Consider the following 24,154-nt stretch of genomic DNA (forward strand, 5'->3'; position numbering starts at 1 on the left):
AGTTATTGACAAATAAAAAAGAAGGAAGACGGGAAGAAAAAAGTCGAGTAGCAGCAGCTGTAGTTGGGGGTGGAGAAGGGAGGCGACTGAGAGAAGGAGAAAGAGAAAGAGGGAGAGTATCATAATGAAATATTAGATTTAGGGTTTCTATTTATCCTCTAAATCAATGGGTAGAATCTAATACTTGTAAATCGACGGTAGAAACTAAGTTTAAAAATTAATCGGTTTTCCAATGGTTTTTGGTTCGGTTTTAGAGATCAAACCAAACCAAAACTAACACTATCGGTTTCCCACTTTCTACACCGTAACCAATCCATTAGTAAATGGTTCGGTTTTGTTTCTTCCTAATTGGTCTGGTTTGATCCGGTTCCAACGGAAAATCGAAACCATGTTCAGCCCTAACTTTCACCATGTTGCATGAATCCCCCTTGCATAAGATAAGTTATTTCATAATTTATGTCATAATGCATTTATAGGGGCAAAATATGGCACAACATATCAAGTGTGCGTCATTATCAATATTAAGAGCGTGAGGCAATATTAGTTGTACTCCACTACATATTAGCTATCATCCACTATGTAAACACTTATATAAAGAGAAATGCATGAGAGAGAAAAGAGGAGGACACACTGGTAAAGAGGGGTCAATCTTATCTTTAGTATTATCATCTTCTTCCTCCATCGCCTAAACTAGATCTAGAGCTCTACCAAAAACCCATTAATGGAGAATCTAAATGTAATACTCATGTAATTTCAACACTCATAGTGAATAACCATGGATGTAGATCACATTGATCGTACCATGTAAAAAATCCTTGTATCTATTTATATTTCTAGCATTTATATTAATGATTATGTGATAAAAATGATTAGATCTAGAAATTATTATCATAATATCATAAGGGGTGTGTTGTAGGATTTTCTGCAACTACAACATTTATTTGTTTACCACTTTATTTCAATTTTTTTGCTTAGAGGTTTTAAATTGAACCTTCTTAAACTTCAACGGTTAACTCATCTTTCTTAGATGAACTTTTGGTAGTGTCTGAATTGATTCGTACCAATAACGCTGCTAAGTTGACCGAGGGTTGCGCCCCACAGACTATCTTGCATGACATAGTCTCTTGGACCTCTAACCCATAGACTAGCTAGTAGGGAGATTCCTTTTGAGTTGGGTGAGACATTTCTACGCATGACACAATGGGTTCATGAAAAACAAGTTTATGGACGTTTAACACTTTAGGTTCACGAACCCAGGTAACTAGGTTGTCGAACTCTATTAGACAAAGAGTACCCATGAGAATCTTTTCTAATTAAGGTTTGGGAAATTAAAACGGGGTTCACAAACCCAAGTAAGATTTCGGGTCTAGGAACTTTTCTCTTTTCACTAAGTTCGCGAACTAGAACCAAGGCGGGAGTTCAGGAACCTTTCTCTTTTTTAGGTTTGAGATCAAAATTTAGGTTCGCGAATTCAATGAGCATAAAATTGAAATATCAAAAAAACTTATTGACTAGCTTTGCGAACTTAAGGAGTTAGCTTGCAAAACTATACTTTCAAAACTCATCTTCAACTAACAATTTTTTTAAGATAGTCCGTCTTACTTGATTATAATTTCGAAATACGATATGCAAGAACTTGACATCGAAATTTTACTAAAACATAGCCAAAATATTTATCCGTGACAAGAACCTTCTTTTCATTTTATTCATTACTAAAGCCATTGACGTTGTTATGGTGATTAGATAGACAAAATGAACAAGAGTCTTAAAGGAAAATCAGTAATCGTTACTATCCGTTGATGAAGTTCTTCAAATGATATCTTCGTGTGATCTTCAATTTTTATTCTGTAAAGGTAATTTGAGTGAATCATTAAACTATATTGCCTAATCTAATCTAGTCGGTTGACTTTAGTGGATTACAAATAAAGAGATAGTATTGATAAATGGTATATGAGAATAGACTATGACACACCAATGCTTATGGGTTACAGAAGTTACATGTTAGTGTACCTGAGATTACATTAAAAACTTGAAGAATATGAAATATTGGCGTCAATGTATGGATAAAGGAAGACAAAAACAATTGAAGTAATTTTAAAAATTAGTACTCTAAATAGGGACATAACAAGATCACAAAATATCTAAATAGAAATGTCAAATCCCAAGATTCCAATAACCAATTATCTAAGTATATTCGTGTATTTTTGGTATTCAACACAAGCTAAACATAACTGAAAATGCGGGGGTATAACAACCACACCCAATATTTCACTTAGCAATCTGTATGGACTAACTCCAATATACTTTCAAGAGAATCAACTAGACTCAATCTTAATAAAGTATATCAAAGAGTTATATCTCTATTTATCGATTCAATTCTTACTCAAGGAAATAGAAATATGCGAGTTTAATTGAATACAAGAGAAATCACTTGAACGGTACCAAATACCAATGTTCAAGTATCAATCAACCTAAATTTACAACCAAAGGTTGGATACTCTAATGATTGATTCAAACGCACAACCTGTGATATTTCAATTAAATAACAAAATATAGTGTGGAAAAGAAATAACACAGACACCATAAGTTTTGTTAACGAGGAAACCGCAAATGCAGAAAAACCCCGGGACCTAGTCCAGATTGAACACACACTGTATTAAGCCGCTACAGACACTAGCCTACTACAAACTAACTTCAGTCTGGACTGTTGTTGAACCCCAATCAATCTCAAACTAATCCAAGGTACAGTTATGCTTCTACGTCTCTGATCCCAGCAGGATGCTACGTACTTGATTCCCTTAGCTGATCACACCCACAACTAAGAGTTTTTACGACCCAAAGTCGAAGACTTTAATAAATAAATTTGTATCACACAGTAAAGTCTACGGTAATAGATAAATCTGTTTCCCATAGAAATACCCACGAGTTTTGTTCCGTCTTTTGATAAATCAAGGTGAAAAAGAACTTTGATAAACCAAACTTATATTCCTGAAGAACAGCTCAGTATTATCAATCACCTCACAACAATCTTAATCGACGCGGTGAAAGAAGATATTGTGGAATCACAAACTATGAGACGAAGATGTTTGTGATTACTCTTATATCTTTCCTATCGAATATATCAATCTCAAGCCAATCGTTACGATTGTACTCAATACGATAGAATCAGCAAGACCAGATCACACAACTAAAAGAAAGTAGTATTGGTCTGGCTTCACAATCCCGATGAAGTCTTTAAGTCGTTAACCTACAGGGTCTCGGAAGAAACCTAAGGTTAAAGGAGAATCGACTCTATCTTATACAACTAATATCACACAGGAGGTGTGGGGATTAGGTTTCCCAGTTTCTAGAGTTCTCCCTTATATAGTCTTTCAAATTAGGGTTTGCAATCAATGTTAGCTTAGTAACAAAGCATTCAATATTCACCGTTAGATGAAAATCTGATTAGATTCAAGCTAATATCTTTCAACCGTTAGGTCGAAAACTTAGCTTGTTACACACAAATGATATGCACGTTTTAGGTTTGTGTAACCGTACCCAAACATGTATGTTTGTTGGTTCAACAGTAGTTAACCAAATGGTTAGCCATATGAGCACTTTCATATCAACCATGTTCTTCGTCACCATAACTAGTTCAAATGACTCAAATGAACTAGTTAGAGAGTTGTTAAATTTCTTAGATCTTATAGAAGTATACAAGACACAATCGAAGCAAAAACAATTTGATTCACTCGAACCGGTTCATCAACTTTATACCCACGGTTTGCAAACTTGCATTCCTTAGTTAATATAAGTATAAGTTCATGAATAATCGTTTTTAGAAATAACCAATTTAAGTACGCGGACTGAGTTCACGGACTTAAGTACCCGGAATAAGTTTGTAAAAAATCACAAACTCCAGCAGATTTTCTCGGGAAGAGAACCTCCGACAGTTCACGGACTCCGTTCCGGTTTTCCTGATTAACAAAGTACGCATACTTTAGTTCAAGGAATGAGGACTTATACATGTATGTGTTGCCACACAATGCTTATATCCAACGTTGGTTATATAATCTAAACTCTCATTTCAATCATTGAAACATTCTTAGAGGACGTTATATAGTTGTTATTCACAAACTATTTTTCGTCAAAGCTATTTTCAAGTGATTGAAACATAACATGACTTTCGTCACTAGGTAAAGATGAACTTGGCCAAAGCGAAAGCTTACCAACATATATTTTGAGAAATAGATAAGCGAGATAAACGCGGCTCGAAATAGCAAATGTATATAATTAAAGTCTATATAGCAAAACGACTTTTGTCTCAAGATAGGAGATAGAGTAGATAGACTTTTGAGTGATAGATAAGTTCAAGTCTACACATACCTTTTTAGTCGACGAAGTTCAACCAGTTCCTTGAGTAGTTCTTCGTCTTGTATGATGATCGCCATGGATTTCTTGAGCTCAACTACACTTTCTATCCTAGTCCGAGACTTAGCTATAGTAGAATAGAAATCAAGACTTATAGTTTTGATCACTAACATTGACAAACATGCTGAGATAGCAACGCATGCGAGTTCGACCGAGCAGTGCTCTAACAATAACTATTTCAAATCTAAATCCTAAGTCCAAATTATGGAAAATACTACCAAAGTCTATTATGTTAGAAAAACAAAGGTTACCATCCCAACCATTGTGGGTGACAACTTGAGTTGTTTTGTCGATTGATATTATTTTATTTGATAGAAATATTATAATTTTATTAATAATAACAAAAATATAAATCACAATCCCAATCCCAATAATGTCTCATCTTGTCAAATTAAAATCACCTATTTGTCCTAGATAGTTAATTTCCTATTTAACCAACTAACTTTCAATTTATTTGCAATATTTTTCTGATTGCATACCAGGTTTGCAAATATCGTTAACCTGAACCATTTTGCTTCATCTCCTTATATAGTGGTCTGACATTAAAAGTTTGCATTACAACGGGCAAAAAATGTATACAAATTGCAATAATTTAACAAGAAGTGTCTTATACTCTTACCTTCTCAAGCAATTTAAGAAAGATCCAATAATTGAAATAGTATCATTAAACTTTGGCGTCCCTTTGAAATTCATCGATAATCATCTATTGAATATTGAAGAGAGTTTATGATGTACGACATCTTCCTTAATTTACAAGTTACTAGTATTTCCTAATTTAGTGTTTCTATTATTCAGAATCTTAGTATTTTAGGTATCTAGTAGAAGCCTATCTAAACAGGCATATAGATTATCTCTACATACAATCTTTAATCAGATATATTATTTATCTATCTTATTATTCATTTCACACGAATTCTCTTTTATCGTTTCTTTTCTTATCTTTATCGTAAGGTATTTAGGTAAACTACTAGAGTATAAGCTATCCTTTTTCACTAGAAACAAATTCGGGAGAACCTTGATACACTCCCGTGGAAACTCTCTTATCCCTTATCACTAGGTATCCTTTATCCGTACCTGCTCTAAGTGTAGATTTCCTTTGTTATAAAACTCTCTTTTGATGTTTTGAAACATTCCCAATCGCCATAGATATAAAATATCATCGCTTGGACAATTTCCAAATGATCCATACGAAACAAAAATAGTTCTTGAATGATAAATTATTTCAAAATTAGATTTCTAAGGACCTATGAACATCCATTGCTTGAATCATATTTCGAGATATTTAACAAGACAAGCTTGATTCAAAATTTCTTATTTTCAATACTAAATCTACTAGAAATCCTTCGAAATAGTCTCATATAGATATAATAGTAATGAATGTGAGTAAATAGAATGATTAAGTCTTCATATGCCTCTTTGTTGATGAAGTTCTCCAAATGTCTTTATTTGATCTTCATTCTTCAATCTTCGAGGGTTATTTAGTGATGTCTAATATACAAATACCATAATCTAAACCTAGTACGGGACTTGAATTTAGTATAGTAGAAATCAATATATAGTTTTATGCATCCAACATTGATGACAAGCTTGATATAGAAAAACTTGCGTGTTTTACCGAACAACGCTCTAACACATACACTTTACTATATTATATTTCAGTCATATATTTAATTAGTTCTTATTAAGTTTTTTTTCCCTTAATGGTGTACTTGAAATTCATGATCTATTGTCCAAGCATACATTCAAGAAGAAACAAAATAGGCAAGTGTTCCAAGATATCCTCTAATTTATGGGTGTAAACTGTGTCACTCGTTCACATTTATGCTCTTGAAATATACTGATTACCATAAAAGCATTTATTTATTCAAACCCCTGACATATATAATTGAAGGAGAGTGAATTAATTAGTTTGTTAGTGTATTGTTTTTTATGAACATTATATTAAAATAGTTCGAGTACTAATAAAAACCCTTTTCTGAATGATGTACGCAGATTGATATGCATGGATGAAGATGATTATATTAATGGAACTATGAATTATTTTCTCCATCTTTATTCCGGCGAGTATATTTTGGCGGTGACTCTAGGAGCACGTCTATTGATAACCTAGAAGTTTATGTAGATCATTATCGTAAAGTTCAAGTTATTGGTAAGTTTTTTATTTTACCTTCTGAGTATGGCGATTATTCAAGTTATATATTAGAAAAACTTAGGGCCAGTACAAACCTACAACAACCTACTAATTTGGAAGCTTTTAAGAATACGATTGGCAGGGAAATTAATTTGAGTAAAATGTCTCCGACATGGAAAATACTTGCAAAAGCTAGAGATATTCCCATTACACCTAATAGCTCATTCAGTGATCTTAATACTCTAGGTTATTGTGAAGACCATTTCTACCGTTGTTCAGACTTTTATGAATATAATCCAAGTTTAATTACTTATCACACGAAGAATCATTACCCAAACATATTTCGATAATTTGGAGAGACCACTCCCAGATGCACATACTTGTACTAAAGTTAATGGGGAATCATCTAGATGCAAATTTCCTAAGACAGATGGTTCTAGATATTGAGGAAAACATTTGGAGAGAATCAGAAATAAAAATGAGAAGAAGAAGAACCATACAAGCGAAGATGATATTTCAAAATTCCTTGGAGAGAATCCTTCTTTGGTTACTTCACGCAACAAGAAGTTTTTATCCAAGGATATTTTGGAGGGGATTGAGAAGTTTGAGAAACTTCCAGATGAGGATTTTGATAAAAAGCTGATCAGTAAAACATCTAGATTCCCCAATCCTAAGATAACCGATGGTGTTCGTAATGTGAAAGAAATTATCAACAATTCATAAGGACACATCCGAAGATGGAGAAGAAGAAAACTGGAGATGGTGAAGGTGCGGGCTGGAAAGGGAGAAAGAAGGAATGAATAAGGTTCGGGGAATCAATGAGTTTTAAGAAAAAGGTTTGTTATTCTTTATATCCACAAACAAGATAACAAAGGATTATGCTAATATAGTTATTATTACTCTTCCTTTCGGAGAGCTACTTTTTTTATAGTGATTCTAGAACCACGTCTGTTAATGACCCACAAGTTTACTTAGATTATTATGTTAAAGAGAGACTCTTAGAATGGAAGTGTATGCTACTCCTTACAGCAATCCCGTGACGGAATTAACCTTTCAGATTCAAAATTATGAAAATGAGATGAAAATTTTGAATGAGTATGCTGATATCATTGATGATCAACTAAATGTCGAAACAAAGGTAATTTCATAAGTTAAGTGACTTATAAATGTTGTTATTCAGTAATGGGTATATTTTACTTTTTCCACACATTTTTTTTCTTTTTTACCACACGTGTTTGCTTTTATTTTATCTTCCTTGTTTTTATGTGTGCATTTGCTCGACTATGCAATAAGATGTGTCTTGGGAAAAAAGCTATATTTAACGTGGGTACTTCAATAGATTTTTTGTTACTTTGTCTCAATGACTATTTGTTACCGCTAGAGTCTACTTTTCGGTTTTATGATTGGAATTGGATCACGTTTTTATGAGTGGAATCTTTTCAAGCCACATCAACACAGGTTAACAAGATTCACGTATTATATTAATTAGATTATATATTTCTTCTTGGAGATTATAACCTATATGGTAAAATTGATTATTTACTATTATGTTATTTCTTAAATTATCCTTTAATATAAAATATGTATTTTCCTTTATGAATAACAGTTTTCTCCGGTTTGAATTTTATTTTTTTATAGAAAAATGTTTTGGATTTATCAAATATAAGTTCACTAATAAAAAAAAATATATATCAAAACCTATAATGTCATCAGTTCATTTTTTTTATTGTACTCTCTTTTCCCTTCTTACTCTGATTCTCTACTAAGATCTTTCGTCAATTCCTCATCATCTTCTTCATTTTTAGAAAAGCCAATCTCGAATATTAAAATAAATCATTACGATAACATTAAACTGAAACACTATAATAATATTGATTAAACCAAGTTGAAATACCAAATAAAGTTATATCATTAATCATTTAAAACTTTTTTTGAAACTTGTATTTGTAGAAAATTGTAATAAAATTGTGGAAATAGACGCAAGATTATCTAAATTTAGAAACTAAGCAAAAAATACTAATGAGGTAGGTTTAGTTTTGGTCTCCACTTATTCTAATTAAAATTTCATTACATTGCAAGGTTATTTACAAGTATTTTATCTTGGATAAATAAATTATTTTCTAATACAGATTATACATTTATCAAAATACTCTCACAATTTAAGGAAAAATAATATCTGACGCTAACTTTTGCACCAGTCCACAAAAATCAGACCCTTTAATTGATCGGTTTATCATCTAAAAAATATATATAACGTTCTCATTTTCTTTATTGGTGTTAGCCTAATACACATTAGGTACTTAGGTCTTCACTAATTCATTAAGATGATTGCAAGGATGTTGAAGACCTCAGGTAGTATTATAGTAGTTATTTATTTTCTCATAAAAATATGATAATGGTAAAGTTATGATAATAAATATTTCTTCGTATGTTTAAGTCATTAATTACATGCAGTTCTTTTCAGGGATTCAGAAACTTTATAAATCAAATTTTGCTTTCAATCAACAATCGTTGGTAGACTTTATTATAACACCAACATATAAGTTTTGCATATGGTTATATAGATTGAAAGTGGTTCCATTCATGTTCGAGAGTTTATAAAACTCAGTTGTATTCAGTTGGTAGTTTTATTTTTCATACATTAGGCATTGCTATTCAAAAAGGTGTTGGAGCCCAGCTTGTTGCTAGGCTGCCCACCAAAAGTTTGTAATTCTACTGTTTTTATTATTATTGTTGTTGTAATTATTATTTTATAACAAAAATTAATAAAATTTGATTAGTGAAAAAAAAATCGATATCTAAGGTTCATAATTATAATAGCCTCAAAATTCATCAAATATCTATAGTCTAAAAGGGAAACATTATAGTTCGAACTTGAAAATTTTCGGTGAGGTATTTATCATGTTTCTAAAGTGTTCTTCGTGTTCTTAGTGAGACAAACATGATTTTGTTTTCTTTGTGTTCTTCTTGGTCAATTAAGAAGTAATTTCAATAACCTCAATCTGGATGCGTTTAAGAATTTTCAACTTTTGATGATTTCAAAGAACGAGATCGAAGAAAAAGTTCGGAATGATAATTATAAAAAGGTATTGCACAAATTCAAAATAATTTAATTAGTAACACACAAAATCTATATTGTATATGGATTCCTTCAAGGATAAATTTTGTGGCTCTCTTTTGTTATTGAGCAAGAGTGGAGAACATTATCTCTGATATACCATTCCACTCATAGAGGTTTCACATGAGCCTTTTTCAATTCATAAAAGAAAAATTTCATGTTTTCGAGCAAGAATGACCCTTCTTCTGTCGCGTTGTACGCTGAAGTAGGAGTGAAGCTAGGATTGCAGGTAAGGGAAAGTATTTTTTTCCCGAGGAGTCAATCAAAGGTTAAAAGGCCGAAATTTAAAAAAAGTTATTATAGAATGGGCTTGGGAGTCAGCTTGGATTCCACCTTTGCCATAGGCTGGCTCCCCCACGTCACTAAAGCCCATATTAGAGTGTTTTTTTACGAACAATAATCTGCTCAGTAGAGTTTCCGTGGCCTACACATGCATGGACGATATGCAAAAGTTGCTTAGAGTGACATTGAAGGAACAGTGACAAGTCACGAGTATTTAAGTTAACTCAAATTAAGACCTTCTATCTTAACTTACTAACTTACATCCAACCAAATGGTCTAGATAAAATTGGTTATGCTGAGATCTTTGGCATTGATGTTGGATCTCTTTTTAGTACAACATAAGTATATATTGGAACTTGATTTAGTAATATAATAATATTTGATAATTTGGTTACGGCTAGATTTTAAGGCAACGTGATGTTTTCTTCTATTATTTTGGGTCGATATGATTTTTAGTAAGGGGGCATTTGGAATCCTATGAATGGAGATATGGTTTCTACAGACCCCATTAAATTTCATTCTGAAGAGAAACCTTATAAATATCGTGCATTTACGAGCAGCATTAATACTGTAAGGACTTTTAGTAAGGCTCCTGGTTTTGAGTATACAAATTTATTCAGTGCAAAAGGAAACCATTATAGTTCAAATTTGAAAGTTTCGGGTGAGGTATTATTCATGTTCTTGAGGTGTGTGTCATGTGCTTGATGAGATATAAAATGATTTTCTTTTGTTGACACATAGTTTTTTGTGTTCTTAATTCTTAAGCCGTTAAGAAGTATCATCACTCCCATTATATCTTGATGCATTTGAGATTTTTTCAATTTTTTCAAAGAAATAAGATTGAAGATAAAATTCAGAATAATAATCACAGAAAGGTGTTGCATAAATTTGAAAGTTTTTTGTTTTTGTTTTGGGATAACACATAAATTCTATATAAGGTACCTCCAAGAATAAATTTATGGCTCTCTTTTTATCATTTAACAAGAGTTGCCCTTACCATTTTGACGAAAATCAAGGTATAGAAAGAGAGCAGAGAGGATTGAAACTCTAATAATCACAGTGGACTACTACATTGTAATCAATTCCCATACATTTTCTGATTACAATGACTACCTTTATATATGCTTTGTCCATTACTTGGCTCCAACCCACTAACATAAACATGCTTAATTAACAAGTATAAACTCATAATTACATGAAGAGTTAAGGCCGTGTTTGATACGCACCCTAGACATCTCTTTCTAGATTAAAATGTGTCTCACTGCAATTCCAATTTCGAATAAAATTATTAAACTTTCCTTAAATTTAGGAAGCTAAAAAATGAGGTTATGGTATTCTTCCAAATATCTGAGGTACGTATATCTTCAACTGCATAAGATAATTATTTTGATTTAAAATTGATAGTTGTCTTAATTTCTCACATTTTCTTTTTTATTTAAAATTTTATTATGTTTTTTCACTCTACAAAATCTCATTATAAATTTAATTAATACTGATAAAAAAAAATTCTAATATAAATAATAGAGAATATAATACAAATAACATAGAAAATAAACACATGCCAAACTTGATAAAGTTCTTGAAAACACAAGGGCACCAAGTACAACACCAACTTTTTCGTTTGGTAACCTGTATAGATAAAACCTAATACAATTGCAAGTAGACCAACTAAATGATCCTTGACAATATGTATATGGAGTTTATATCTCTAGCCTCTTCCCAATCAGTATGTACATAGACAAGAGTCTGTGGACCTGATTGGTAAGAAGCGTACTTGGACGATCAAATATCCAAGATCAATCTAATCGTACCCAAATAATCCAATCAAAATTCTTCCAAGTAATTAAAACTTGTTATCTGTCTCTCAAGATACGAATTCTACAAGAAACAAGCCTCGTAATCAATCACAATTATATGGACGTATCTACTAAGATTTAATACATACAACTTGTGTAAATCCAATTATAAAGATAAACAATATAATGGGAAAAAGGAAAAACACTAGACACCAGAACTTTTGTTAACGAGAAAACTGCAATAGCAGGAAAAACCCCGGAACCTCATCCAGATTTGAACTCCAAACTGTATTAAGTCGTTAAATACACTAGCACACTATCATACTTCGGACTGGAATGTAGTTGAGATGAATCCACCCTCCAAGCCATTCAGTTCGCGCTCTTTACGTCTCTTGAACTTCGCAAGGCCCTATGCAATTGATTCCCTTAACTGACGTCCTTTACGGCCTAAGAGTTTCTTCAGCCGAAGTGAAGACTTTTGATACCAATCTGCCTCTAATAGATAAGCATATTTGATTTCAGTTTAGATCAAATACCAAGGTGAGGAAATATGTTTAAAATAAACAAAGCAAGAAAACTTCACAAATTCGAAACTTATGACTCCCTAAGAGCATCCTAGATTCTTAACCACCTCTCAAGAACAATCTTCAAAAGATCAATTTTCAGGTATCTATCTTGAGGAATCACCAAGTCTGTGATGAATACAACTTCGCGATTACTATCTATCTTACCTGAAAGAGATCAAAAAAAACTCAATAACATAAAAGCAAGATCAGGATACACGAACTATCAAGGTAAAGATATTCAGGCCAGGCTTCACGAATCCCCAAAGTGAAGTCTTTTAGTCGTAGACCTAATTATGCTTCTTAGAGGAAACCTAGATCTATATATGACGACTCTAGAATCAACTAGGACACAAAGTGTCAGGGATTGAATTCCCCAGTTTAAAGAGCATCTATTTTTATAGATTTCCAAGACCAGTGGTTGCTTATAATTCAAGCTAAGATAACTTGAGAATCAAGAAAACACTTTTAGGACTTGACAATACAATGGAAGAATATACACTATGAGCCGGTTCTGGAACCATGTATAATGATTGTTCGGTTTGACAAGTATGCCAAACAGATAAAGAAGTTTGATGTTCATTTAAACACCTAAGAATTTTATCATGATGCACATACATAAGTGTTTGAGCGATTAATGAAGTCTTAGAAGTGTTTGAGAGAGATCTAGCAATGCTAAACATATTTAAAAAATAAGTCTTTGAGCATATGCTAAAATATATTATGATGGTTAGTAAATGGTTCGTGAACCTTTAGGCTTGTTCACCGGTCAGGGTGCAACGGTTTGTGAACCGGGTTCGTCAAACCTACAAGACTATTACCAAACTCAGTTGACCCTGGTTCGTGAACCAGATTCGTCAACTGCTAGGCTATAATACCAACTTTCCAAATTCAGTTCACAACGGTTCATGAATTGTCCCCATCTGAACTTGCAGTTTGGGAAAGGGTTCTCCAACCCTCCTGTATTTCTGAAACTCAGATATTTATGGTTTGTGAACTGGTTAGCCAATTTACCATGAGCAGAAATATCAGAAAGTTCAATATTTCTCTGTTATGATGTTTGACACATTACCACGTGATAAAATCATTTGCGTGGGAAATTTTCAATTGATCCAAAAATTAATCACACAATAAATTGTTTAGAACTAATGTTGTTAAGGATCATTGAACATCTTTGTTAGAATCATATTTCGAGATTTTTAAAAAGACAATCTTGACTCAATTTTTTCGGTTGTAAATCTACTAGACGTCATACGACATCATCTCAAAACTATAGAATGGTAAGATAGTGAGTAAAATAGAATAGTCCAGACTTCTTATACCTGATACAAAAGTTCTCCAAATGTATTCGTTAATTTCCAGTTTTCGAGGGTGATGTTTGTTACTCAACTACCATATTCTAACCTAGTCCGAGACTTGACTTATTAGACTAGAAATCAAGATATATTTTTGATCATCTAACATTGACAACAAACTTGAGACAACAAAACTAGTGAGTTCAACCAAACATTGCTCTAACAGTGACAAACACTATGTTCGTTAATTGATATCATGATAATCCTAAGAAAACTAAGAACATTGTATTCTAGTTAGGTTGTTTGTTTCCCAAGGTTCCAAACTAAGCATCTTCGTGTACTGTGTCATACTTTACGAGTATGCATGTATGACTTCCCAAGAAAATCTCATTACAATTCAGCTTATTAGTTCTTGCTGCCACTCGCAATCTCCACATCATGCAACTCAAATCAAACAAGTTACAAACTTTAACTACTGATCTATACAAATAAAAATAATTCGATTAATGGATACAACCAAATCAGCAACATTTACTGAAAAACATAGCTTTGTCATAACTTAGTGTTAACTTTACTTTGCTTGATCAATATGGAGGTTTCATTTGTGGAGGAGAATTCCACATCAGTATACCTTTACTTCGGTCATTCTATGATACAACTGTATTACCAAAACCATTAAATAACAAGCTAGAGCTTCAGCTTTTTTCATGCTTGCCAATTGAACATGAAACCGTATAAAAACAATACTTTACGACACGATTACCTTCAAACAATTGATGAGTACAGTATCTATGAAATTCAAGCTTGTTTTACGCATGCCTTTCACCGAACATGCTCTGAGCATTTTCTAACTCTCATATGCTCCTACCTAGTTCACCAACCCTCTCGTCAAAACATCATCAGCTCCCTAGTAGAAGATACTGCAAATCTTCAACCAATATTAGCACCATGAAACTCCATAATCTAACTTCTATTGGAGGTGAAATAAGAAGGTGCAGTTAAGATTTTCTTTTAACACTTTTGTATTTAATACTCCTTCGATTCTTTTTTAATAAGCCAGTTTATATAAATAAAAGTTTCAAAAAAATAGGTCAGTTTCCTAATTGAGAAAGTTAAATGTTACTTAAATTTTTTGGGACAACTTTTTCTCTTTAACTTCTTTTGATGACAAGTGTCATGTGGACCACTTCACTTTATTTCTTTTGCTAACAAGTGTCACGGGGACCATTTCACTTCACTTCTTTTATTGACAAGTGTCGTGAGGACCACTTTCAATTATTAGTTATCTTAATTTCCTTAAATTTCGCTAAAAACAAAACCAGTCTATTAGAAAAGAACGAAAATAGTATATCATCCTTCTTAATTTGTAGGACATAACTATTGCAGATGAATTTATGTAAAATGGAAATCTACGAGTCCTATATTTTTCATCCTCTATTGGGGATGTTTTAACAAATAACCAAATCACCAAGACTTTGTAACTTAATATAGTTGGATTTGAGTTTAGATAAAACTCTAGCACATTTCCCATTACCAATCCCCTCTCTGGGTCCCACTTAGGCGCATGTTTCAAATCCTGAAAGGTAAAACTTTTTTGTTGGCAGAAAAGAATGACTTCTCTGCTGCAATGTTGTACGCTAAAACAAGAGCAAAGCTAGGATTGTGGGTAAAAGGAAGATTTCTTTTTCTTCAAAGAGGCAACCAAAAGTGTCCAAAATTTAAGGAATCTACTATTAAACGGGCTTAGAGCGGAGAATAATCTGTTCGTTATATGCTCTCTCGTCTGCAGTTAACATGTATGGACAACATGCCAAACTTGCTTTACATGCAGGTGCGGAGATTAGGATTGACTAACCCCGGTTCTACCCCTAAAATCCCAAAAGTTGTATAACAATCTTCTTTTTATTAATTATTTTTGTGTTTAGTCCGCCACATTTTCAAACATTTAGTCCACTAAAAATCCCTACATTGTTATGGATCTTTTTTAGCCCCCTTTGATTATTTATTTTTAGCTACACCACTGATTATCAGGAAGACTGACAAGTGGTTCATGTTAAGTCAAACGTGCTGTCTCAACATACTCACGTGCATTCAACAAGATGGTCCGCTGAAATTGGTTATGCTGAGAGGTTTGGTGTTGATGCTGGAACTGTGCAGCACAACCCAAGTATATTGGAACTTGCTTTAGTAATGCAATAACTTAATATGAGAATTTGGTTAGAGCTAGGTTTTACGGAAATTTGATGATTTTATCTGGAACCCTGTTTTACGACGTACCTAAAAATTTCAGGACATATTGAATAAAAATAAAAATGGATTGGAAATAGTAAAATCAAAAGTCACTTAACTAAATATTTTTAGTAATGGCAAATCTACCTTTTTAGTATTAGTTTTAATAATTTTGATTAGTGATTAATAATCTTGATTAGTGATTAAGATAATTTAGTTATTAAAATTTGTGTAGATGAAAAATTTTGAGGAGGAAAAAAAGTAAGGTTATTTTTGAGAAGGAGAGGATGACTTTAAGAAAAAAAATTTGTATCTTGATTCAATGGATGAGGAGGGTCGTTCTTCATCTAAAAAACCTAGGAAAATACATATCAACTACAACAATGATCCGGAAATGGCTTGAAATCATCAAAAATTTAAATTTTTACACCATGGTTCAGTGAACGATGAATATGTTCGGCTTATATTTATCAGCCGAACCTACCTGTTTCTGTAAAAATGAAGAACAGTTCGGCTAGCTGTAATGTTTTAAGTTAGTCGCCGAACCTCCATTTTGTAACTTCGTGCGTATTTGCTAATTCATGGTTCGGCTTATTTGGAAGTTTTATAACAGGCCGAACATATTCCTGAGAGTTTTGGAAGAAAATATGTTAATGGTTCGGCTTATTTAGTGAATATCGTAAGAGCCGAACCTCTTTGAAATATTTGGTTCCGCTTGTCACTTAAGTAGTATACATGCCGAACATTACAAATTATATAACTGAGAATTGGTAGGTTCAGAATTTGTTTATGGTTCGGCACATATGTTAAATATCGTAATAGCCGAACCTTCTGAATGCATTAGGTTCGGCCCATGTGTTAATTAGTATATAAGCCGAACCTCCTATGTAAATGAAAACAACATATGTTCGGCTTAAAATAATTTTATCGAATACGCCGATCATCCTATGCATCTCTATCTATGACTAGGTTCGGCTTAAAAGTTTGATGAAATTTCAAGTCGAACTGTTCATGTACACTTATAGGAAGCTTTCGTGAAGAATAGTTCGGCTCAACACACAACCAAAATTTGCGCGGAACCCTCCTCTGTAACTGTTAAGAACCCTTTTATTTTTCAAGGAAATACCAATTGGTCCTAAGAATAGTATATTAGAGAGAGTCTAGTCCAATTGACCTAGTCAATTGTCTGTTTGGTCCTATTTGGTAATATAAATTATAGTTTGGTCCTAGGGTGATGTCATAGATGATGTAAATGTCATCTTGTAGTGGCGGAATACTCTTTTGGGACCATTACATCATCCATGACGTCACCATATGATATATATAGTCAATTATCAAGAGAGAAGATATTATTTTCAGATTTATTTTCTCTCACCTCCATATTTTCAGATCTACTTTCTCTCTCCTCTTTTTTCTTCTCCTGCTGCTGCATAAACAATGAAGATTGTGTGAGTTCTAGGGTTTTGATTTTGCAGAGATGATGAATACGATTTGCAGAGATGATAAACGTTATGAGTATATCAAGATGATGAACAAGACGACAATTTTTTGACAAAGATTTTGTGTTTTCTCACTGTTTTGATGATGTGTGTGGTTGAAGATGATGATGAACACGATGAAGATGATGAAAACGATGAAGATTTATGTTCTTCTTCGTCACTGCTGCTGCTACTGTTGAAGATGATGAATTTGATGAAGTTCATTCTTGAAATGAACTCTGTTTTTCTCCCTGTTTTGATGTTGTTGTGGTTGAAGATGATGATGAACACGATGAAAATGATGAAAACGACGAAGATTTATGTTCTTATTCATCACTGCTGCTGAAACTGTTGAAGATGATGAATTTGATGAACTTCATTCTGAAATGAACTATGTTTTCTTTAGAAGATGATGATGCAAACGAATGAAGATCTTGATTTTGATGATAAAGATCTTGTTATTGACGATGATAAAGATGATGATGATTTTGATTTTGATGTTGAAGATCTTGATTTTGTTGCTGAAGATCTTTGAAACTGATGTTTACTGCTCGTGTTAAAGATGAAATTCTGCTGCTGTTGAAGACGATGATGTTTTGCTGCTGCTGTTGAAGACGAAGAAGAAGATGAAATTAATGATGCTGGAGTTCATTTTTACGAATGAACTCTATTTTTATCAGGAGTTCATTTCTGGAATGAACTCTGGTTTATGTAGGTTTTTATCAGCAGTTCATTCTGATGAATGAACTCTGGTTTGTATAGATTTTTATCAGGAGTTCATTTCTGGAATGAACTCTGGTTTATATGGATTTTTATCAGGAGTTCATTTCTGGAATGAACTCTGTTTTTTTTAGGTTTTTATATGGAGTTCATTTCTGGAATGAACTCTGTTTTTTTAGGTTTTTATATGGAGTTCATTTCTGGAATGAACTCTGTTTTTTTAGCTTTTTATATGGAGTTCATTTCTGGAATGAACTCTGTTTTTTTAGCTTTTTATATGGAGTTCATTTCTGGAATGAACTCTTTTTTTTTGGGATTTTATATGGAGTTCATTTCTGGAATGAACTCTGTTTTTTTAGCTTTTTATATGGAGTTCATTTCTGGAATGAACTCTGTTTTTTTAGGTGATTTCTGAAAAAATAAGTAGAAATTAACTGGAGTTCATTTTGAAGAATGAACTGCTACAAAAAAAATAAAAAATAAAAAAACTAACACGGAAGGGTATTTTTGTCAAGTTAAATATTTTTAAATAATTATGGACCAGACAGTAAAGGCGTTTGACCAAAGGACTAAACAGACATGGGCCCACCTAAAAAAGGACTAAACGATATTTTTCCCTTTATTTTTTGAATTAACCCTATTGAATCGATGAAAAACAACAAATAAGAGATTGAGTTTGTAAAACTTGCTTTCTTATCCTCATTTCCGGAGCTGGAGATGTAGTTGGTTCAATTTCTTGTCCGATTGGTGGTTGATTTTCAGTTTCTACACCTTCATCTTCAATTGGTTCTTCTTTTTCTTCGATTGATGGATTAGAAGACGATTTGGTTTTCCTAGTCCATGTGTTTTTCTTTGTACGAGTCATTATATAGTTGAGTTTAATCGACGATCAAATTTTTACGAACCGAAGATTAATCACAGCAATGAAAAAAAAATTGTGGGAGGAGAAGACTTCGGCTAGAAGAGGAAAAAGAAGATATGTTATTAATTTTTTCTAAAACTGATTTTAGGTTTTTGTATTAAGGGTATATAAGTAATTAAACTACCCATAAGGTATCCCTTATAAGATTACCAAAGATGGGACTATTATTTTGTATACCCTGAAATTATTAGGTATGCCCTAAAACAGGGTTGTTTATCTATTCTTTGGGTTTGAGATGATTTTTGGTATACATTTATGAGCATCATTATTGCAAAAAATGTGAAGAACCATTTGGTTTTGGGCTTTAAATAAGCCACTTGGTCCCGAATATACAATTCAGATAATTTCAGACTGGACACGCTCTGGTTTGTATGTCACGTGGTAGATTGTTGATGCCATCATAGAGCTGTCAATTTATAACCCGGCTTGCGGGTTGACCCTAACCCGGCTTGTTTCAACCCGGTCCGGTTTGGCTTGTTGTCTAAACGGGCCGGGTTAGGGTTGGCATATACAACCCTACTAGAAAACAAGTCGGGCTAGGGCCAACCCGCGGGTTACCCGTCAACCCGTCAAAATTAATAAATATATCTCTCAATCCCACCAACTCTTTAAAATCCATGATTTGCAAACATATATTAGAATTAGTTAATTTTAAATCAATAAATAAAGCTAATTTTGGATCTACCCAAACAAATATAACAATTTTTAGATTTTAATTAATCAATCAATAAATTAAATTACAACTTAGATTCATCAATCACATATTTATTCGGGATGTCCTAAATTGATAAAAGGACTAGCATAATTTAAACAGTGAGTTAGTCTTACTCACATTAATTTAAACTTATAAAATGATTAAAAAAAAAGTAAAATGCTTAGTTGATGTTAGGGTTCTCTGCCTAAGAAAACTAAAGCGCCGTAACCGGCTATATCGTTGATTAAGTGGCAATAAAAACGTCCACTTTACAACTCAGTGGTGGGGCTTCTAGTTAAACACCAAATTGACCTAGGTTCGACCTTTACTAAATGAATAATCCTAAACAATCCTAAATTTTAAATTTAATTTTTAAATTGATAACATTAACAAGCCAACCCGTCAGGGTTGACCCGTCTAGGGCTAGGGTTGGGGTTTTGAGCTTGTTCGTGAATAGTATTAGGGCTAGGGTTGACCCTAACCCTAGTACGGGTTGGCAAGCTAGGGCCGGATTGACCCTAGCTTGCCCGTTTGACAGCTCTATGCCATCATCGACAATGATGTTTTTAATTTCATTTAACCTTTTTCGTTTACAGAATTACTAATTGAGGTTCCAATTTATTTGGGGTTGATAAAAAACAACCATGACCTTCGGAAAGGTACATTCCAAGCAAATTGATACCCTTATATTAGCAAGCAAAAAATTTATTTGGAGTATTTTCTAAGGCCAACATTTTGTCCTAAAAAGATTCCAGGACTATTCCATAGGATTACTATTTCATATCTTACCGAATTTCATATAAAACAGAACAATTCTCAATACTTAATAAGTAACTCCCATAGAATTTGGTACTTTCATGTACCACCCCCGGAAAAGCTCTGTTTAGGTTGGTTTATCTTGCACCCTTTTCAAACTTATTTCGAAAAAGAAATTAGCTTGTATAGTACATTATAAGTTTATAACCCTTATTAAATTGTCAAATCTTTTTCCAAGCTGTTTTTTATTTCAGAAATTCCAGTAACAAGTGGAACCACAAATTTGAGATTAATGTCTGTTTCAAAATACAAGCTAGATCTTTGGGATTAATTGCAACAGGCATATTAGAAATCTATGAGTTGATTATTGTACAATGTCAGTTCATCTCTTAGAATGTCTACAAATTAAAAAACTAAAATAAAAATACCTTGCTTGTTATCGCCTATTCCAAATGGCCTATGTCACAATATGTACTACTTTCCAACTCCAATCCAAACAAGCAGCAAGATATAATAAGTTGATTCTGTTTAGGATCCCAGTTGCACTGTCAGATAGGTTTGGCTATGTAAGTGTACGGTCCAGTGTTCATTTCTTGTTCCTCTCTACTATTTTGTCTGCTCCACACCACCCACATTTAGAAAGATACCGCAGATTATTTAGATTTGCTTCTTGCGTCATCCAATAACTCTTCAACTGAATCAAATTCCACACAAACTTACAAGATGGATGACCAAGTCATACGTGATCTTGAGGAGGTATTATGCTAGTTGTATCGGATAGTTGTCCAACAATCTGCTGCCTGCCTCTTGAAAGGGTAAAGGGTACAACTAGATTATATTTGATTACTCTATGAGGTCTCCACCCATTTGGTCATCAATCATGCATCTACCTAGCTGGGGAATTAATTTGCATTTTCTTTATTCTGTGTGTGTGTGGGAAGGAGGTATGTTAAGAACACGTTAGTGCCGCTTATTATTTGAATGTTTTTCAAAGTTGATTCTCATAAAAATGTATGTTCAGAGTGTCAAGGGTGTAAACAATTAACTAGATAATGTTGAAACATTTCCAACCAGCTTGGTGGTATCTTTTCAAGATTCAACAAAATTTGCGATATGCCTCATCAACAAAATTGATCCTTTGAGTATGTGATGAGACTCCTCGTAGATGCGGCGTAAAGGATTCTTCATTCTCCTCTCCATTTTATATTCATGTTACTAGCTCTAATTAGAATCTCTCTAATTAAATTGCCCCCAACACGGTGATCAGAAAATGTCAACGTTTTTCATATATAAATATAATCCAGGACCATTTCATTTCTTCAATATACAACAACACTTTACATCTCTCTAAAACAATTAACTTTTCTCTTCTCTCTCTTTGTCTGCTTGAGTTTCATTTCTTTGTGAGAAGAAATGGCTGGTGAATTGGGAGAACCAGGGAGTTCCATGCATGGAGTCACTGGTAGAGAACAATCTTATGCTCTATCAGCGGAATCAGTTGAGACCGATAAAACTGCACATTTCGACTTGCCTGTTGATTCAGAACATAAAGCAACAAAGTTCAAGCTTTTCTCATTCGCTAACCCACATATGAGAACTTTCCATCTCTCATGGTTGTCTTTCTTTACTTGCTTTGTCTCAACATTTGCAGCAGCTCCTCTTGTTCCTATTATTAGGGACAATCTCAATTTAGTAAAAGGTGATGTAGGTAACGCTGGGGTTGCCTCCGTCTCGGGAAGTATCTTTTCTAGGCTTGCCATGGGAGCAGTATGTGATCTATTGGGGCCAAGATACGGTTGTGCTTTCTTGATGATGCTCTCCGCACCAACTGTGTTTTGCATGGCTTTGGTGGGATCTCCAGGCGGTTACGTAGCTGTTCGGTTTATGATCGGGTTTTCTCTTGCTACATTCGTTTCTTGCCAGTACTGGATGAGTACTATGTTCAACAGTAAGATCATTGGGACAGTCAATGGTACCGCGGCAGGGTGGGGAAACATGGGTGGTGGAGCAACTCAACTTATAATGCCTATTCTTTACGAGATAATCAGAAAAGCCGGTGCCACCCAATTCACAGCGTGGCGTATTGCATTTTTCATCCCTGGTTGGATGCATATCATTACAGGGCTCATGGTTTTGATCCTTGGACAAGATCTTCCTGATGGAAATCTTAGTGCTTTACAAAAGTCAGGAACTGTTGCCAAAGACAAGTTCTCCAAGGTTTGTTCTATTTTCTCAAGTAGTTAGTCAACAAATTAAGTTCCCTTTTCGAAAAATGAAGTTGTTCATGAATTAATCTCATCTCATTTTGAAAATATTACTGTCACTTTGTGTTTTTTTTAGGTACTTTGGTATGCTGTGACAAACTACAGGACATGGATCTTTGTACTGCTTTACGGTTACTCTATGGGTGTTGAATTATCAACCGATAATGTCATTGCCGAGTACTTCTTTGACAGGTTTGATCTAAAGCTCCACACAGCTGGTATAATAGCTGCTGCTTTTGGAATGGCCAACTTCTTTGCTCGCCCAATTGGAGGCTATCTCTCAGATTTCGGTGCCCGTAAATGGGGAATGAGGGCTAGATTATGGAACCTATGGATCCTTCAAACAGCAGGAGGTCTCTTCTGCGTATGGCTTGGTCAATCTGATTCACTTATCGTCTCTATCGTGGCTATGATTGCTTTCTCGATCTGTGCTCAAGCAGCATGTGGAGCTACATTCGGCGTCATCCCATTCATTTCTAGACGATCACTGGGTATCATTTCAGGTTTAACCGGCGCTGGTGGTAACTTCGGTTCAGGATTAACCCAGTTCCTTTTCTTTACAAGTTCGAGTTACTCAACTGCCAAAGGACTCACTTACATGGGAATAATGATTGTAGCTGTTACCATGACAGTACCCTTTGTACACTTCCCTCAGTGGGGAAGTATGTTCTTTCCGGCTTCAAAACATGTTGAAGAAGAGCACTACTACGCAGCCGAATACACCAAGGAGGAACAAAATCTGGGATTGCATGAAGGTAGTCTCAAGTTCGCAAAGAATGCTAAGGCAGAGCGCGGTGGACGTGTCGTCTCTGCACCAACACCACCAGGAGCTACACCAACACATCTCTAGGCAACACAAGGAGGCTAAGGGTGAATTTTGTTTGTGTATTTTAACCAAGTATAATATGTTTATTGTCATTTTATTTTATTTTTAAATTACGTACAACATGCAAAAAAAAATAAGTTCTTTGAGAAAAAAACAAAATGGTGCATTAAAATTCTGAGGAACTTCAAAGAGGAGGATTGAGATAATACGTTATTTTTGAGTTGTTGTTTCTTTGTAATCTGAGTCTTGTGAAAGTAAAAACTCAGGCTAATTGTGTACTACTACATGGTTTAATTTTCTGTTAAACACTGTTTTGGAATCTTTCTTGTGATTGTGAAGATTTTTATTATAAATTCGGGTTTTTATATTGGTTTTTGTTTTAATATCAATTTTTCTGTCAATGAATACATCTTAACTAACTCAACACTGATCACAATTGACTTTGCTAATAGGACACTAAACTTCTTTATCTGATTCAATGAATTATAAATATGGATTACGTTTACACTCGACACTTAATCAATGATTTGCTGGAGAATTTGACTTGATAGATCTAAATATGTATTTTTAGCCAATGACACATCTGCACGTTCTATCTAAACCATCATCATCATCCTTTAAGAGGAAGGATCCGTTCACTAACAACATTACTAGTGGTACACATGCTATC

The 24,154-nt window shown here is 33.7% G+C and overlaps 1 protein-coding gene across 1 annotated transcript; it reads left to right on the forward strand.

Annotated features, from left to right (window-relative positions):
* Positions 1–21,807: 21,807 nt before the first annotated feature.
* LOC113304658 (high-affinity nitrate transporter 2.1-like) lies at positions 21,808–23,815 on the forward strand. The gene is made up of 2 exons (XM_026553798.1): positions 21,808–22,611; positions 22,735–23,815. Exons 1-2 carry the CDS (start codon positions 21,808–21,810, stop codon positions 23,506–23,508), a joined length of 1,578 nt encoding a protein of 525 aa, XP_026409583.1. The 3' UTR covers positions 23,509–23,815.
* Positions 23,816–24,154: the final 339 nt, after the last annotated feature.

The sequence above is a fragment of the Papaver somniferum genome, chromosome 8, assembly GCF_003573695.1.
Source record: "Papaver somniferum cultivar HN1 chromosome 8, ASM357369v1, whole genome shotgun sequence".
Taxonomy (NCBI): domain Eukaryota; kingdom Viridiplantae; phylum Streptophyta; class Magnoliopsida; order Ranunculales; family Papaveraceae; genus Papaver; species Papaver somniferum.

Bases quoted from the DNA above. Each gene is read 5' to 3' on its own strand.
- LOC113304658 (XM_026553798.1), top strand. From the start codon at position 21,808: ATGGCTGGTGAATTGGGAGAACCAGGGAGTTCCATGCATGGAGTCACT. The intron at 22,612-22,734 runs GTTTGTTCTATT...TGTTTTTTTTAG, and splicing joins CCAAAGACAAGTTCTCCAAG to GTACTTTGGTATGCTGTGAC.